Genomic DNA, 18389 nt, shown 5'->3' with positions numbered 1-18389 from the left:
TGCCTGAACTTTGACCAGAAACGCTGTGATTGGCTAAGAAAATGTAAATTTTCCAGTCCTCTAGGTTACCCAGGAAGGCGATTGGGTGAAGGGGATGGTAGGACGTGCTGCCTTTGCACCTTCTCACCTCATGCTAATCTCTCATTCATTCCTTCTATGTGTCCTCGAATATCTGTCACCACTGCTTCTTAGTCTTATGGACGTTGCGTTGAACATTCCATGGTTTGGAGAAGCTTCCCTCAATCCTGCAGGAGCCCCTATCTCTATGAAATTGCACACCATGATCGCCTGGAAGAAAAGCCCTGCTCGCATTAACCCTTTCATACACCTTGGTTATCTCTTAAATTGTAATATGCACAGTTCTATTTTGATTTGTTTTGATATGCACAGTTCTATTTTGATTTGTTTGATTTTGTGTTTACACAAAAATACTAATGCATTTGAATTTTCCTTTTTACGCTAGTATGTTTTGTAATGTGTTGGATTTCATTTTAGACCTTTTGTTTATTCTTTCTGCAGCCCCCTAAGCCATCTTTTCAAGTTGCTCGAATTGGTACTCGTGCCTATTCTATTCCACCTATCTATCTCACTTTTGCGCAGTGGTGTATTATCACCTGCCATATTCCGTTGTGCCTTTGTTTACTACCTCTCCTGATCTTAATTTTTGTTTCTCTCTCACCCTTTACCCTTAAAACAGATCAAAGTGGTGAATGCATTCCGTAGCTCTTTATACGGAGGCCTGGAGAAACCAGAGGCCCGAAGCTCCATCCATAACTTCATGACCCACCCGGAGTTCAACATGGAAGAGCACGAGCCTCGAATACCACTTATCAATGACGAAGAGGATGATGATGACAGTGCTGAGACTCAGGGGCTCCTTGGGCAACAGGCGAGCATTCCCCGTACATCACTCCCCGTGAACACAAATAACAATGCTGTGGACGGGGACCCCGTGTCCAATGTCGCTTTCCAGTCCGAAAGCCCCTTGCACAGCCTGGAGACGTCGATTTGACCATCTATCCCTTCTCCTCGTGTATCCTGTCCTCCCAACACCTCATGTGACGTCAAAAAAGGGATTATCGCAGGATAGTCACAGCTTCACAGCAGTTGTGATCCCTTTATCGTAAATCACACTTTCAACCTCCATATTTTCTCTTATATTCGAGGGTTGAAGGAACCCTCTCTCAGGCCTTTTTAAATCTTGCTATATTTCCATTGGCTAGATCCATGGTGGTTGTAAAAAAAAAAAAAAAAAATCATCTTCATCTAGTCAAATATAATGTACCCAGCAAAGCGCTTTAAAACATGCCGTCCTGTCACACAGCTGACAATCGCACAATTTCTAATGTGTGTTCACAAAGACCCTGGAAGCGATTGGCTTTGTGACTGAACGCTCTGTATTTGGCTGTGGAGCTGTACAGGTTTCTTGGGGCATGCAGATACAATTACGATTACACAGGTAGATGACAAAGTGGAAAGCAGCCGGTCACTCTACTCTAAAAGAAAGGGCGCTTGTTACTTTTGCTCATTTAAGTCATGTTTTGCTCTTCATCTTCATTTGCAAACAAATATGTATTCATGTAAAGGAAGGGACTTCTCATTCATATAAATTTGCATGTTTATAAAGGGAAAAAAAGGACTATGTTGAAAAAGCTCCATCTCATTGAGAGAAGCACCAGTCGAACACTTTTGTGACTGCAACTGGGCAGCGTTTAAAAGTCGAAATGCTCACTCTTAAGGTGGTGAAGCAGGTGAGGGACTTAAAAAAAAAAAAACACTTGGGAATGAATTTCCCCTTCTTCTGACTTTTATTCCCCCTCCAAAATGTGTATATAATGCTGCAAGACCTGATGTCTCAGAATCAGTCTTCCGCCTTCATCCTTGTATCTTAATGCTCCCCACTGCCCCCTTACCAGATTGTGACCCCACTGAGATGTCAGGAGAGAAGTTGCAGGAGTCTTAACTCTAATGTCTATGTGTCTTGCATTATGGGGATCTCTGTCCAAGGAATTCCCAACCTTCCCTCATGTGCCAATCTGCTCACCCCCAGTTCCCATAGAGGCTACATTTGTCTCTGATTGTGGAAGGGAGATGTGCTGCAGCAAATAAGACTTCCGTTTATTGTTAACCCCACTTATTGGTGTTTTAGGTGGAAATGGGTGGGGTCTTTTCACTGCCAGATAAATGCTGTATATGCGCTTTAACGTGGCCGATATGGTTACTGCTAATGAATATTTTCTGTGGGTAGTGTATGTAGGATGGTTTCCTCTTCAGATGTGTGCGCATGCAAAGGGGTTGGGGGAGCTGCCTAGCATGGGCCATGTGCAAGCCATACAGGTCTTCCAAGCAAGGAGTGGAGTAGATGCCGTGCTCGTTCTTTCTCCACCAGGAGATTGGCTGCCGATAGGGAGGAGTATTGGAATTTGTAGGCTGAATGGGCCCAAGGAATTTACAGGAAGAAAGAACTTTTGTTTCCTAGTCTTGGGTAGACAAGTGTGTTGGGTTTTAGGTAAAGAGCAGAGTCACCTTTTGGGCTGGATGGGTTGAAGCCATTGAATCCGGCAACAAAGGTTTTTTAGTCTTTGAATTAGAAGGGTTTCAGCAATCCCATGACTTCAGGATAGGCCAGCTCTGAAATGAACAATTAAAGTTAGAAGTGGTAACTTAATGAAGCCTTGAGATTAGTGTAGTCTGGTTTCATCATGTGTCACTGACAATCCTGCACCTCACCACAGAGCTAAGGAATACAGACATACCTTTACACATAGGTTTTGGCGTATAATTTCCTCTGGGCTATAGACACGTTCTTTCACAGCCTTACGCATGCACGCTTGTGGGAATGCATTCCTGCTAGCTGCATTGAAGTTAAAATCTATTACCTTTCATCCCCAAAGGAAATGACCTTAGAACTTTCCAAGTGACAAAGATCCTATGTTCATGATGTGTCTTTGTTCCAGTAATGTAAGAGCCGACAGGCAGACTCTAACTTCGCACCCCAGTTCAGAATAGCTAAACCAAGCAAAAAAAGGAAAATCTATCCAATACTACCTAGCCCCCTCCATGCAGTTGTCCTGCTGCAATATGACCTCCCAGAGTACTGAATGAGCGTCAGAGACGGAGGTAACAGTCTAAACCTAAACCTTTTGCACTGGAAGATTCCACTTTGCCTTAAGACTGTTACGTTTTGCTCTAGAGATCTGTGGGTTCATATTCTACCTTTTACCCTACGAATTGTACTCGAGGTGCCGTTGCTTCTCTTGTCACTGTGGTTGTTAGCATGTTTATTTTTGGTGGGTGGTTTTGAATGGTATCTGTGTAAAGGAGATGTACATCAAAGACAAACTAGAAAAACAGAGCGCCAGCTCCTTCTATAAGTGGCAGGCACAAAGTTCACTTTTCAAAGGCACATCAATTAAATCACCGGGACTCTAGGGTGCACTTGTCACAGGTTAAATCCAAAACAACTTCAGAAGGAACTTCATGTGAGTGTACTGTCTTCTCATACAGCCTTCATGTTGGAACGTTTGCTATTGTACAGTGCTGGTCAATATACCAGTGAAATCTGTAAACTCGAAGCATGAAGCCAAAGGAGCACGCAGTAAAAGAGGAGCAGCCAGGTGCATACGGACTACATTGTACTTTTTGAATGGGAGTTCTCAAACTGAAACCTGGATGGCACCTTAATGAGAAGTCTGAGGGTTGATAGGTGGGTGTTGTGACAGCCTATCGCCCGCCACATCCCTGAAGTGCACTAATTTGCCATTAGGGGAGATTCTTGTGACCATAGTGTAAGGTACAATGTTTTTCTTTGGCATGGCGCATCCAAAGCAGTTTTCTGACGTTGTTTTGTACTGAACACAGCATTACAGAGCGCCACTGTTAACCTTCCCAGAGAAAGCAGACCAGTGACACGACTCAGTCCCTATGAAGGTGCTCTGTTGTCACCCCCTATAGCTAGTTAACATGTGAGTGGAATATTGGCATGTGCAGTTTTAAAGGAAAATAGAACCTATAATATTAGGCATCAAAGAGGACAACAAAGGTTTATCTTTTTCCAAGAGTATACGAAAGTTGATTTTCATTTTAATTCAATAGAAGGTAGCTGGTATCCTAAATAGAGTTTCAAGATGTATTTCTCGAATATGTGGTGGAGTGATGCTACTTATGGCTTTGTCAATATTTCTTTTGGAGATTCCTCCTCTCACTTGAGTGCTAAGCTTTGGGGGGGTTCTTAATGGACATGTCACTCGCACAAGTATTAGTGGCTTCCCAGAGGTTGACTTTTTTGATTTACTTGCCGTAGTCTAAGAATATAATAAATCTATATAAATATTATGTAAAAAATATAGTTTTCCGTAGATTGGAAATTGATATTTTAACGTCAGCCATATGTATCTTGCTAAATGGAGAGAGGGGCTAAAAGCTACTGTTGTGCGACAGGCAGAGTAGTGCATATGACAAGAAGCTTTCTTGAGAAGTGTCATGGTTTATCAGTGATTGGACAGAATACCAGTCTTTTACTTCCTTTCTCCGAGTAGCCATCTTTGTACTTTTAAAGTGATTTAGATGACACATTTTTTATATGACTTACGTTGATATGGCTGGTTGCTTAAAGTTTGGGCTTTATATGTGCATATGTTTTTATGTAAAGTATTTTTTTTTTCTAATTAGTTAAATTGCAAATTAATAGAATTTGATAATTGCTTATCTTATTGAGTAGAGCTCTGGTCCTCTGAGAGGAAGTGTGGGTCAGTGTTGCGAGGGCCTCTTTTCCTGGGCCACGGAAGATCTGTTTGAAAAGCCACAGTGGTAATGCTCTACCAAAAGCCCATTTTTGGCATTCAAAGAAGTCAGTCGAGATGTTTCTTTATGTGCTTTCCAATTCTTTTGCTTTGAATAGGCATGTTGGTCAGACAGGGCTTTGGGAAGAACACAAAAGCTGGATCTCTATTGGTCCGTAAACATGCGCCATTTTTCATGGCATTGTATGGTAAGTGGTGTGCAGCTGTCTTTGGCTTTAGCCCACCTTCCGTGATCTGACAGTTCTTCAGTTTACACAGTGTGGAATTGCCATCTCCGAGTACTGCTGGTGGCATTCGGTTTTTAAAAACTGTATTAGAGAACTTTCTACAGGATTTTGTAATTCTCTGAAATGTTTTAAAAATCTTTGCCTTCTCTTCAGAATGTGAATTGCCCTACTACCACAGACTGCTTGACAGGAGCCCCTATTTTAAATAGAATGGTTGCCTCTTACCCCTCACGCATGACCATGTTTTGACATTCATTTTTTGGCATGGATCATAAAAATCACCAAAAAATGAAGCCTGAGTTCTACTCATAAAGGTTCTCACATTTGTCAACTGAATATTAAGTTTCACACGTGCCATGAGTCTGGCCAGTTAATGCATTTTGGGATATTTATGTTAGTTATCACAAACCGGTGTCTCCCACGTGTCTTTCCGATGCCGAACATTGAGATTTAAACTGGTAAAATATTGAACGTAGCCCATTTATGCAAGCTTCTGAGGTTTTCTCCTAATTGGAACTGCTGATTTGTTTGGCATGAATAACTAAAGTCAATTGTTGTTAACCACAATACCTGAGCAATCCGGCCCTCAATTTGTACCATCAGACGAAGGGAAAGAAAGGTCTAATTTGAGAGGAAATGCCATGTGATATCAAATGTTAAATCCTGCAGTCTTTTATCATATATTGCATTTTTATCTACCAAACTTCTAATTTGTCATCTGTTGCTTTTTTACATGCTTAAAGGGGAATTCCCATGGCAAAACAAAGACAGTTTCTCCCCCTGCCCAGGACCTTTTTGTTTTTTAAGGATCGTTTGAATAGCCAGTGGTTTGTGAAGGCAAACAAAACAAGCATTTACAATGCAATGGTCTCGGCATTGGTAAAGTTAGAGCTATTGGCATTGCTAATGACATTATTTTTGTTTATGTTTTTGTTTTTAAAACATTTAAAGAAACGGCATTGTCTTGAGCAATGCCAATAGCTCTAACTTTAACAATGCCGAGCCACTGTCCCTTTCGCCCACTCTCCATTGTCAGCTTGCTGTCCCTGCCCCTCCCACCCGGAGGGTAGACAGACGTGGCTAGAGAAGCAAGGAGGAGATGGGGCCGTAAGCTGACAACTCAAGGTGGGGAATCAGCTCTGGCTAGCAAATGGACAATGGAGGGAGTGAATGGGGGAAGTACATGGACAAAGGGGTGGTGGGGAGCAAGAAGAGCAAGGTAAGGTTATGTTATGTTATTGGGGTTGCTTATATAGCGCACGGCTACTCCAGGGAGTGTCCCGGCGCTTTCTGACCCCAAACTGAGAAAGAAGATGGAGGAAAACACAAACATAACAAGTTACTGCTTGTAAAGCCAAGTTTTCAGGGCCTTTCTAAAGGCAAGCAGATTAAAAGTACGGCGCAGATCCACAGGCAAGGAGTTCCATAGTTTTGGGGCAAGATGTGTAAAGGAACGACCACCTATCCTGACCCTTCTAATGGGAGGAACCGTTGCCAGGCCAAGACATTCAGATCGGAGAGATCTGGTGGGTTTATAGAAAAGAAGCCGTTTCTGAATGTACGAGGCCCCAACCAAATGGAGTGCCTTGTGGGTTAAAGTGAGAGCCTTGAAAGTAATCCGCTTCTTAACTGGGAGCCAATGAAGGGAAGAAAGCAGCTCTGAAGCCCGAGCTTGTCGAGGTAGGCCAAAGATCGCCCTTGCTGCGGAGTTTTGAACTACCTGAAGTTGGTGCAGGAGGTAGTCCGGTAAACCCAGGTAGAGGACATTTGAGTAATCAATCCTGGAGCAAATCAAAGCCTGTACCGTCAGCTTCCTGTGGACTAAAGGGAGCAGAGGAAGAAATTTTCGCAGCATTTTTAACAGACCAAAACAGGTGCTGGAGAGACCTGTGATCTGTGTTTTCAGCGAAAGGGTGTTGTCGATTTTGATCCCCAAGTTTTTTGCAACCACAGAGGAAGAGGAAGGGGGTGACATACACACCGGCCACCATTCCTGCCACGGTGGATCTGCTTGACAGCCGAAGAAAAGCACCTCAGATTTATCAGGGTTGCATTTGAGGCTGCTTCGCTGAAACCAGTCGAAAACAGCCCCCAGGCAACCACGGATGCTCTCCCCGTCAAACTCCATGCCCTTCTTGCAGGTGAAGAGAAGCTGGGTGTCGTCAGCATATGATATGATCTGGGCACCCATGGACTCCGCAAGTACCGCCAGTGGAGTCATGAAGATGTTAAAAAGGGTCGGGCTCAGCACCGACCCTTGTGGGACTCCAACATCCATAGGCGGCACCTCTGCGGAGTACGGCGGGGCCCAGACCACTTGTCGACGACCCGCTAGGTAAGATCTCAACCAGCTCAACACCGTTCCACGGAGACCAATCTCGTGAAGTCTTCTCAAGAGGGCCTCATGCGGGACGGTGTCGAAGGCCGCCGACAGATCCAACATCACCAGCATAGCTCTTCCCCCTGCGTCGAGAACTTCCTTAATGGCTTCGTTTACTTCCAAAAGAGCGGTCTCGGTGCTCAAATTGGAGCGGAAGCCAGATTGGGTAGAGTGGAGTAACCCCTGATCTTCCAAGAAGGAAGAAAGCACAGAGTGGACGTGCTTCTCGACGATCTTAGCCAGACTGGGCAGGAGAGATATGGGCCTATAGTTCGCGTGTATCTCTGGATCAAGGCCTGGTTTTTTTAGAAGGGGAACAACCATTGCCTTCTTCCATGCTGGCGGAACCATGCCACTGGACAGGGATGAATTCAAGACAGGGTAGATCAGGGAATTAAGAATCTTGGCATTCCTAGCTAGAAAACTCGCCGGACAGGGGTCAAGCGGAGAGCCTGACTTAATTCTGAGTAGGAGATCCAAAGAAGTAGATTCCGATAAAGGTGGGAACTCCGATAGAGTGGGGCACGTATCAGATGGAAAAGACAACAGATTTGAATCAATCATAGGTACATTGGGGACAGCTGGAGGAAAGGATTCTTGGATGAGTTTGATTTTCATATTAAAAAAGATGGCCAGCTCCTTTACCCAAGGTTCAGAGAACTTATGCTGGACTGAACTCGATTTAGGAGAAACAAACTCTTTGACAATGGAAAAAATTTCTTTACACGAGTTTGACGCAGCTTCAATTCTGTTGGCGAAATAATTCTTTTTGGCCTCTAGGATAGCCGCATGATAAGATTTGATAGATGCTTTGTAAGCGGACTTAGCTTCCTGATCGTACTGTTTCCGCCAGAGTCTTTCGGCTAACTTACAGTTTCGCCTAGCAAGAGTCAGTGATTTAGAGAACCAAGGAGCCGAGCTACGCTTAATGGATGAGTGAGGCGTAGAAAGAGGAGCAAGATCATCAAGCCTATCCGTAAGCCATTTCTGAAAAGTTTCAAGGTCTCTTTCGAGATGGCCGGATAGGATACAAGGATGTTCTTGATATGCTTGAACAAGGCTCTCCTGAGTAATTTTATGAAAGGGTCTACTGGGGTGCCTCAGTTGGTCAGAGTTAGTACAAGAGATTTTGCTTCTACCTTGAATTAGAAAGCTGAGCAGGGAGTGGTCAGACCACAAAACAGGAGTGGGACGGGACATAATGAGGGGAATGGTGGAGAACACTTGGTCAAGAGTGTGACCCTTATCATGAGTTGCACTTAAGATGTAGGGAGTTAGACCAAGGGGAGCAGTGATGTCCGTGATTTTAATAGCTTCACTGTCCGACTCGACATCCATGTGAATGTTAAAATCCCCAAGCATTATGCAGTGTTCCACCGTCAGGCATAGAGTGGAAATAGCTGATTGAAGCTCATCGAAGAAGGAACCACGCAGACCAGGAGGTCTATAAACTAGGAACCCTGAGAATGATTGGTGTGGGGAAAGTGTAATAGAGAAGGCGAGGGATTCGCAGCCAGAGATCGGTGAGGAAGGAATGATTGCACAAGCAAAGGATCTTTGAACTGCAAGAGCCACACCCCCACCTTTACCCAGTTCCCTATCCTGTCTATAGACTATATAGTCGGGAGGAATGGCTGCCGCAATATCAGGGTTAGAAGACTCATTGAGCCAGGTTTCTGTAAGCATTAGACAAAGTGGTTTCTCAACGGTCAATAGCTCAAAAATGTCCAGAGCGTGTCTATGCAAAGAACGGGTATTTAACAGTAAACACTTAAAATTATTTACGGGGAGTAAGTGGGGTCCCTCAGAAACCCGGTAGATGTTAGGGTACCATCCACAACCAGGACAGCGACATTTACCTTTGTAACGGCCTGGAAAGACAGGCCGACAGGACGTAATATTCAAGTTATAGGATAATAAATCCGTTGCGGAGTAGGTAAGCCTATGGCCAGAGTCTGCCGCCGCGCCGGTCGCTGCCGTGACGCGGACGGGCGCAGACGGGCAGGACTCTGGCACGACTCCGGCACAGATCCGGCGCGTCCGCTGCTCGCGTCCGCTGCGCGGAGACATCCCTGCCCGTTTTTATGACGCTGCCAATCGCGTCACGAACCACAACCCGACCCAAGATGGCCGCCAAAACCGGTGCTCTGCTCTCGGCGTCAACACTCGGCCGAGAGCAGGACCGGAGCAAGAGGGGAGGGGGTGAAAGGGATCTGAAGCGCTACTGAGCGCAGGGGGCACAGCACATCAAATACTGTGGGTGGGTGAGGAGGAACCAACAACGGCAACTTAGAGATGGTGAAAAAGAGGAATACAGCAGGGAGAGACGTGCAAAAGAGACAGCTGGAAAGCACAGGTACTCTCAGGGTGCTTCAACAAAACCAACAAAAAGTATTGTCTGAAACGTGAGTAACACGTCCATGCTCCAGGGTAGGAAAAAACATAAAAAGTTTAAAGAAAGCCTACATAAGCTGACTAATGAGAAAATAAATAAGAGGCATAATGAAGGCAACCAGGGTAAGCAATAGGTGGGCTATAAGCCTACTGTAAGCTACCAAAATGTCTCGCAACAGACAGAGCATATGCTAGAGTACCATGGCTCCCAATACAGAAACGGAAAAAGGCCTACTGCCCTGTTTAGGCAGTGAAACAGTGCCATGATTAGGGTGCAGATGCCCCTCACCCCGTCTGGACTCCCTTGCCACTGCACCTGCTGCATTATTGATAGTTCGATCTGTTGTGTGGAGAGTGTACATGAAGGTTGAAGGAGCATGTGTGTAGACTTGAGGAAGGATCTCGAGTGGAGGGTGGACAGCCGATGTACATAGTGGAGAGCATGGGTGGACAATGCATCTAGATGGGGGGGGGAGACTATTGTGCAGTGGAGACAATGGAAAGAGGATGAACAGAAAGAATAGCAAATTCCCAGTGTGACAGCAAAAATGGAGAGTGGGTGTGGACCATGGAGGGCTGATGTTTATGGTGAGAGAAAAGATATACATTCTACACCGTAGATGTGGTGAAGTGGTGTTGAGAATGGATACTGCACAGTATGGAGAGAGCAAATGATGGATAAAGAAAATGTGCAGGCTTAAGAGCAGATGAACAGGGTGTAGAGTACAAGTGCAGGATGGGGTACAAAAGTGGAGTGTAGAGCATACACCTGGGTGGCAATTGATGTACATGGTAAACCGTGGAAGTTCACTGGAAAGTGATGTAAATATTAACAGTGTGGGCACAGTGGTGTTGATCATGGAGAAAAAATGTAAGAGTATGTGGATAGTAGAGAGAATGTGTGGAGACTGTATGAAAAGTGCACGTGGGGGTGAAAAGCAGCTGTGTAGGACAGAGGGTGAATTTACACAGTGGTGAATGAATGTTCAGAGTGTAGAGTGTGTTAGTGGAGAGTGGAGAACACATATGAAGCGTCAGGACTGCATGTGGTGAGTGGACAGCCCTTAAGAAGGATAAGCCCAAGTAAACCGCAGAATTACCGTTTTTAGAATAAATGTGATAGCGTAGGTACTGAGCATGTAGAGTGCAGGGTACAGATGATAGAGCATGCATAGAAGTTGGAAAGGCAACATGAGGAGAGTCAAGATCAAATGCCGAGAGGTTAAGTGAGGATGCAGAGAACTGATGTAAATCGTGGAGAAATGCGTGGATTAGGGCAGAAAGCGGATACATTACCTGTAGCGTATGGGGGGGGGAGGATGTGGCTTTATGAATGCAGTTTAGAACTGAGGAGCCATGTTCGAGTCCCAGCATCGCTCAATATCCTGTGATTCTTGGTAAATCACTTAATTGCTTTGTGTCTAAAAAAATGAACCTATCCTGTGTAATATAAATGATGCTGTGATAAGGCACTCCAAAACCTTCGGGACGAATTTGCACTGTTTAGTTAAAAAAAAACGTGGAAGGTAAAGAACAGGGTAGATTGTAGATGTGGATAGAAAAATACCAAATGTATTCGAATATGGCTCAGAGCGAAAGGTATCCCTGTGCCCTCTTGTTTAAAAAATAGGAAACGTTTCAAAGCTCTCACCTTGGGGGATGGGGAGGATGCCTCGTTAGTCTCGGTTTCTCCCTACTTATCTCACTACACGCAATCCCTTCCTGCCGGTTTAACATCCTACACCTTTGCCAATTTAATCGCAGCAAAAACAGATACAGCTAGAGATATATTTATTTCCTAAGGATAACACCAAAACGCTCTGCTCGAAGCCTCTGCATGTCCCTCGGTTTCAACAACATGACCTGGAAGTGGAACAAAGACCATAGGGCGCGTAACCTGCCTGCTGGATTGACCACAACAATCCATTTGCTGATTGGCCTGAACGACCTGGAGGAGGGCAGATGTCACAAGGTTGGTTGAAGGGGAGCCGGTGTCCATTATACAACAACAATCTTTATTAGATCGGAGAATGTAACAAAAAGACAGACAAATCTCCAGGACCTGGTTCGAGGCCCAGCCCACCGGCAAACTGATCTGAGAAAAACAAGGCATGCATGCAGGGGGAAAAAAAGTTCAGACCAAAGCGAACGGCTACTAGCAGCTTTGAAAATGATTGGAGATTAATGCCGGTCAAAGGCACAGAGGGCAGAAAGGCACAGAAACGAATGGCACAGAAGGGCACCAAAAACGACAGGAGCAGAGGGCAGAAAGGCACAGACAGAGAGAAAAACGAGTGGCGCAGAGAGGCACAAAAAACGAGGGAAAAACGAGAGGGACAGAGGGCAGGACACAAAAACGTGGCAGAGGGCAGAAGGGCACCAAAAACGACAGGAGCAGAGGGCAGAAAGGCACAGTATGCAAATAGAAATTACTATTTATTCGTCATGGTAAAGCGAACCTTGAATACAATATGGACAATGTAGTACCGATGATACATACATGGCACACGTTAATGCTATCTGGCGGTTCTAGTAACGTTTCCAAGGCACTGTTTGGCCTCTCGCTTCGCACGCGCCGCAGAATGTCAGAACAGCCTTGGAAGGCGAGGGCACCGCTGCCTGGTTTGGTGTATTGCACGTAGAAGTGGATTTGTAAGGTTTTCATTGGTTCACAGTTGTCTCTGGAATGACGAAAACCCCGAGAAGGGTTTTACAGGACCGGAGACGGCACCCCGCTGTTCCACACAGAAGCAGCAAGTATCTGTTTTGAATGAGGAACATAGCTGCCACTCACACAAGGCTGACTTCTTTTATGACGGTTTTTGTTGCTAATATGTAAAATCTTCTCGATATATTTGAATTACGACACTCTGTAACTTTCTGAGCTCTCTCAACAGATGGATCTTTTTTTGCCGATTTATATAGCGCGAACTCGACCCGAAGGTATCGGGGCGCCTCACCCGAGCACCCGTTACGTTACACAAGGACACATTCATATTTTGGTAGGCACGGGGACATTATTTCCCAGAATCACCGCATGTTGGGGCGAGGCTCGAACGGAGGTCCCCAACTCCAAAGTCGGCATCTCTGGCCGTGAGGCCACATCCCCTCCCCTCTTTTTCACAAGTACATTGTGAAGTTTACCATTCCGGTGCACGTGTTCTACTGCAGCCCCAGGGAAGCCGGTCGCTTTTGAGGCCAACCTCAGTGCACAGGTGCGTGAGGGCGAGGGATAGTGGGACTGAGGGGCAGCATTAGTTCTGACAACACAACAAGCACTCTCCCTCACGCCCACCCTGCCCCACACATCGGCTGCATGCAACCAGAGCTTACGGGTTTATAGACAGAAACAGTGCGCGCAAGATCACAACACTTGTCAGCCTTCCTGCGGTACCTTCCATAGGACTCCAGCACTTAATATTTTACAAATTAAGCACTGAAGCGGCTCGCATACCCTGACTGCGAAGCGCCCCGAGACCGCCGACTCAAGAGAAGCAGCCAAGGCTGGCGGAGAGCCGGCAGATTCAAATCAAATGAGAAAGCAGAAGACGGCATCTCTTAGAACATCGCAATTGAGGTTAACTTCGCAGGTCATTTGCATTCTAACCATTTTACACCTTTTGCTAGAAAAACGAGCTATTGCGACTACAGAGACACCGCGCATTTGTATATACTAACCCCCCCCTCCAAAAACAAGCCGAGGGCACCGAAAGACACCACCGCCTTTCTCCGAGGCAGAGCAGAAATGCCTCGGAGAAACGCAGCGTCCTTTTCGGATTCAGGGGCGTGTTTGTCTTTTCTCTCCTCCAGCCATTGGCTGGAGGAGAGAATGAGACTTCTTGCAAAAACCACGCCCCCCAATCCGAAAAGGACGGGGCCTAATCGGAGTGACTGACCTCTTCTCCAGTGGCTGGCCAGCATTTACGAGGCCAGCCAATGGAGAACAGGGGAGAAGAGGGGCGGGTTCAAGCCCCTCTTCTCCCAAGTCATTAAATCTCGCGAGCGAGACTGCGCAAGCGCAGCCTTCGCTAGCCGAGACCTAAAAATCACTGTATTTTGCACAATGTGCTGATCCTCCCAGTCGCCTTATCGGCCAGTCGGAGTAATCTACTTCACCCAGGCTTGATGTTTGCGCCACAGTTCCCGTCAGGGATGGGTGAATACTTTCAGAGAATCGTGGAATTTTCCTGTTACGATTATTGATTGGCAATCATGCCTTCCACTCACAGTGCTAGGCCCATACTCGAACTGGAAAATCTGAAACCACAAGTCCTAAAAGTGTTGACTAAACTAACCAGGACTTGCTGGTTGTCTCTGAGGAGAGATACCAATTGGCAGATATTTAAAAGGCCTGAGAATGGTCCTTCCACTAGTAACAAAAAAAGACAGCCTTCCCCTCGTCATCATGCTAGGCATTGATATTCTCCTACTAGAGTATCTCTCCTCTCACACTTAGAAGGCATCTCTTTTAAACTGCTAAGCAGTATCACACTCATTCAGAGTCAATCATCTTTTTCTACCCTTTCCACTAAATTACAAGGGATCTCTCTCTTTTTCTAGTACAAGGTATAGGCTTGCCCCTACTAGCCTCTCCGAAAGCGATTATGACCATTCCCTGTTATTAGCGTCTCCACCCCCTGGTATCGGGTATGGGCACCTGACTCAATGTAACATTTTTTTCTCTTGCCTGTACTGTGTCTGTCTATAGAACTTTTCCCTCCCATTATTATATTGCCCTTCTAATTTGACAAGGACCTGTTCCCCTTCTTTACTCCCCCACAGTGCTAGCCTCTCGACCCCTTATTCTTTTACCAGGTTATCAGCCTTCTGAATTTCTACGTTCTTCCTTTATTTCCGTACCATTTGTAACCTCTTGAATTAATGTGGTGCTCTGTCACCCTTCCAGGACCATTTGTTGCCTTTGCTTTCCATATTGTCCATTTGATCCTTCTAGCCTAGCGTGGAATTCCTACTCCTGCATCAGACTTGTTATGTCTAACCTAATGAAGAATTGTGCTTTGCTTCCTGTACTTTATATGTGCAGCGGGCATCAAGCAAGCTTTTCCTTCCTCAAACGCCTAGGAATGGACCTTATGCCACTTATTGAACTCTCGCTTTAGTTTTATGAACCAATGATTGGCTTTTTGCCACTAATCAGGTTTTACCATTCTGTGAAGGGCAGGCCGTCTACCACTGGCTCTTGCTCTATTGTTTGTACTGCAATCTGCTTGATTTCACTTTCGTGCAAGACATGCATTTCTGCTGGCGTTTGTAAAGAAGCCAGATATTGGTCACAAACCTTTAATTGTAGCTCCAGGCAAGTGTCTTCCTGACCCGAAGATGGAGCTCTCACTTCCCTGATGCAAGAAAGTGAGACTATAATCTGAAAGAAACACGTTAGTTAGATTCCTCACCTTAGAATATCCCCAGGCGTCAGACTGGATCCGGAAGATTTTTCGTCAGCAATACCCCTTGCGCGTCGCTAGGCGTCGTCTGCGGCTCCGCGTCCGTCGTCAGCAATACCCCTCGCGCGCTGACGTCAGTTCTTCTTTTTTCCGCGCCAGTAAGCGCAGATCCGGGAGAGCTACCCCTTTAGTCAGTTTTTGACTAACTTTTTGATCCTTTTTGATCCTGTCTATCGACACCGGTGCCGGTAGGATGCCTGGGTTTAAAGCCTGTACGGACTGTAGCCGATTGATGTCGGTTACGGACCATCACCGCCGGTGCCTGTACTGTTTGGGCCTCGACCACGACGCGGAGTCGTGCTCGGACTGTAAGGCCCTGACCTCGAAGGCTAGACGGGAGCGGTCCCGTAAGCTTCTCGAGACTCACCATCGGTCGTCGGGATCAAATTCTTCGGGTAAGTCGAAGCATTCCAAGAAGTCCAAGAGACGACATCGCTCTTCGGACTCCCCTCACCGGTCGCGCGACTCGGTCGAGGGTCAGGGTGGTTCCACCCCCGCGGCTCCGGCGGAGCCGCAGGCGCCGCGTCCGTCCCCATACCCTCCAGTCCCTGGGACTAACGCGACGCCGGCGGAAGTCAGTGCCTTCCTCTCGGCCATGAGGCACCTGGCTCCGCCGTCGGCGCCCGCTGGTGCGCCTTCGGGCCCCGCGGACCCGACTGGGCTGCCTTGCCAGCCGGCGGCTCCGGCCCCGGCACCGTTGACGGCTCCGGCCTCGACGCCGCAAGCGTCCGAGGGACCCGTTCTCGAGTCCCCGTCGACGCCGGTCAGCCTTGTCACTCCTCCACCGGCGTCGACTCCGGTTCCACCCCCGACGCCGACGTCGACTCCGCTCGACGCCGTGCCCCAGTTTAGTCCGGGCCCGGCGCCGGTCCGGCGTCGATGGACGCCGAGATCGACGCCGCTAGAGACACATTTTGTCTACCGCCCGGCTCCGTTACTTTCTCCTCTACACCAGGAGTCGGATGAGGGGGACTACTGGGAGGGATCCGAGGATCCTATGGCCCATCAGGCCCAACTGTCCCAGGACTGGGCAGATGAACTGGGGGAGGCCAGTGGTCTGGATACCTCGCCAGACACTGGATTCATCTCTCCTCCGACTGTGGCTTCGGAGGAGGGTGCTGCTTTCTCCGTGGTGCTGCGCAAGGCGGCCGCAGCCCTTGGGCTCGAGCTACCTGCCGTGGCTGTGAGGACAAACGTCCTCACTGAGGTGCTTCAATCTGCAGCAAGCTCCACTGAGCCTCTGCTGCCGTTCAATGAAGCCCTCACTGACGTTCTCCAGGGCACCTGGTCCAAGCCCTCCACAGTTCCTCCTGTGGACAGGAACGTTGCCAGGCGCCACCGCCCTGCTCCGGGCGACCCCAGTTTTCTGTCCCAACACCCTACCCCGGAGAGCCTGGTTATCCAGGCCTCCACCTCCCAATCCTCTTTCCCGACCGCCCCGCCGGACCGGGATTCCAAGAGACTGGAGCAGTTTGGCAAGAAACTGTTCTCATCCCTTAGTTTGGGCCTGCGGTCTTTGAACACCGCTTGTCTCTTGGACCGTTATTCCCACTCTCTGTGGGATGCGGTGGAGGACGCGCTGCCCCTGTGTCCGGAGGAGGTCCGGACACGACTTACCCAGGCTCTGGCCGATGGGAGGGATGCCGCGCGACATGCCATACGTTGTGGGCTTGACACCACGGACTCGCTGGGTAGGGCCATTTCCAGCACTGTGGCGCTTCGACGTCACGCCTGGCTGCGGTCCACGTCGTTTTCCGGCGATGTCCAGAGCACTCTCATGGACATGCCGTTGATGGCACTCGCCTGTTTGGCGAGAAGGCGGACAGTGCGCTGAACCGCTTTAAGGACTCCCGGGCTACGGCCAAGTCCTTGGGCCTCTCGGCCCCGCGGTCGTAATCTTCCGCTTTTCGCCCCTTTCGTGGCCAAGGAAGGGGTGCCTCCTCACGTGCGCCTAGCCACCAGCCGCAGAACCAACCTGCGCGCGGACGTGGTTTCCGCCGAGGCGGATCTGGAGGACGACGAGGTCAGCCCACATCCACCCCGGCAGCATCCGCCTCAAAGCCTTCCTAGTCCGAGCTTTCTGGCCCATTCCACGCCAGTGGGCGGCAGAGTTCGCCATCACCTGCTCCACTGGCGGTCCATCACATCGGACAGGTGGGTGCTGCAAATCGTCCGATGGGGCTACTCCCTCCCCTTCGAGACGACCCCTCCAGCCATGCCACCGCAGCACCACCGTATCTCGGGGGATCATTTGCATCTTCTCCACGAGGAGGTTTCCGCCCTCTTGGCCAAGGGGGCCGTCGAGCGCGTTCCGAGCCCAGAAGTAGGTCGTGGTTGTTATTCCCACTACTTTCTGGTTCCCAAGAAGGGCAAAGGGGGCCTACGCCCTATCTTGGACCTTCGGAACGTCAATGCCTTCCTCCGGAAGGAACGATTCAAGATGTTGACTTTGGCTCAGGTTCTAGCTGCCCTAGACCCCGGAGACTGGATGGTAGCGTTGGACTTGCAGGACGCTTATTTCCACATCCCCGTCCTGCCGGCCCACCGGCGTTACCTGCGGTTCACGGTGGGCCAAGAGCACTTTCAGTTTACCGTGCTCCCCTTGGCCTCACCAGTGCCCCTCGGGTGTTCACGAAAGTGATGGCGGTGGTCGCAGCTCATCTGCGCAGATCAGGGGTTCCAGTCTTCCCCTATCTCGGCGACTGGTTGTTGAAGGCGGGCTCGCCCCAGGCAGTCGTCTCCCACCTCCAGACTACGGCGGATCTCCTGCATTTGCTGGGGTTTTCCATCAACGTGCCGAAGTCACACCTGAGTCCCTCTCAGAAGCTCCTCTTCATCGGAGCGGTTCTCGATTCGGCGCAGTTCCGGGTCTATCCACCGGAACAGCGGGTCCGGGATATACAGGCCCTGATTCCCATCTTTCGGCCTCTATCCTGGGTTTCGGTCAGGCTAGTGTTGCGGCTTCTGGGGCTGATGGCCTCCTGCATCCTACTAGTGCATCACGCCAGGCGGCGCATGCGGGCTCTGCAGTGGGACCTGAAGTTTCAGTGGGCCCAGCATCACGGCAACCTGTCCGACCATGTCTTGATCTCGGAGGGCACTGCACAGCAGTTGCAGTGGT

At 48.4% G+C, this 18389-nt stretch overlaps 1 protein-coding gene across 4 annotated transcripts in view; it reads left to right on the top strand.

Annotated features, from left to right (window-relative positions):
* LOC146870694 (plasma membrane calcium-transporting ATPase 4-like) overlaps window positions 1–16451 on the top strand; it is a 1872989-nt gene extending 1856538 nt beyond the window's left edge. For 3 of the 4 annotated variants that reach the window (XM_085646144.1, XM_085646145.1, XM_085646146.1), the window contains one exon: window positions 698–16450. In XM_085646144.1, the coding sequence (XP_085502270.1) occupies window positions 698–1012 (315 nt within the window). In that variant the 3' untranslated portion in view covers window positions 1013–16450. Of the gene's footprint in view, window positions 1–697 lie in introns of all 4 variants that reach the window. The other variant, XM_085646147.1, reaches the window with a different exon arrangement.
* The last annotated feature ends 1938 nt before the right edge of the window (window positions 16452–18389 follow it).

The sequence above is a fragment of the Triturus cristatus genome, chromosome 1_1 (genome assembly GCF_964204655.1).
Source record: "Triturus cristatus chromosome 1_1, aTriCri1.1, whole genome shotgun sequence".
NCBI lineage: Eukaryota > Metazoa > Chordata > Amphibia > Caudata > Salamandridae > Triturus > Triturus cristatus.
This window is presented reverse-complemented; position numbering and strand designations above follow the sequence as displayed.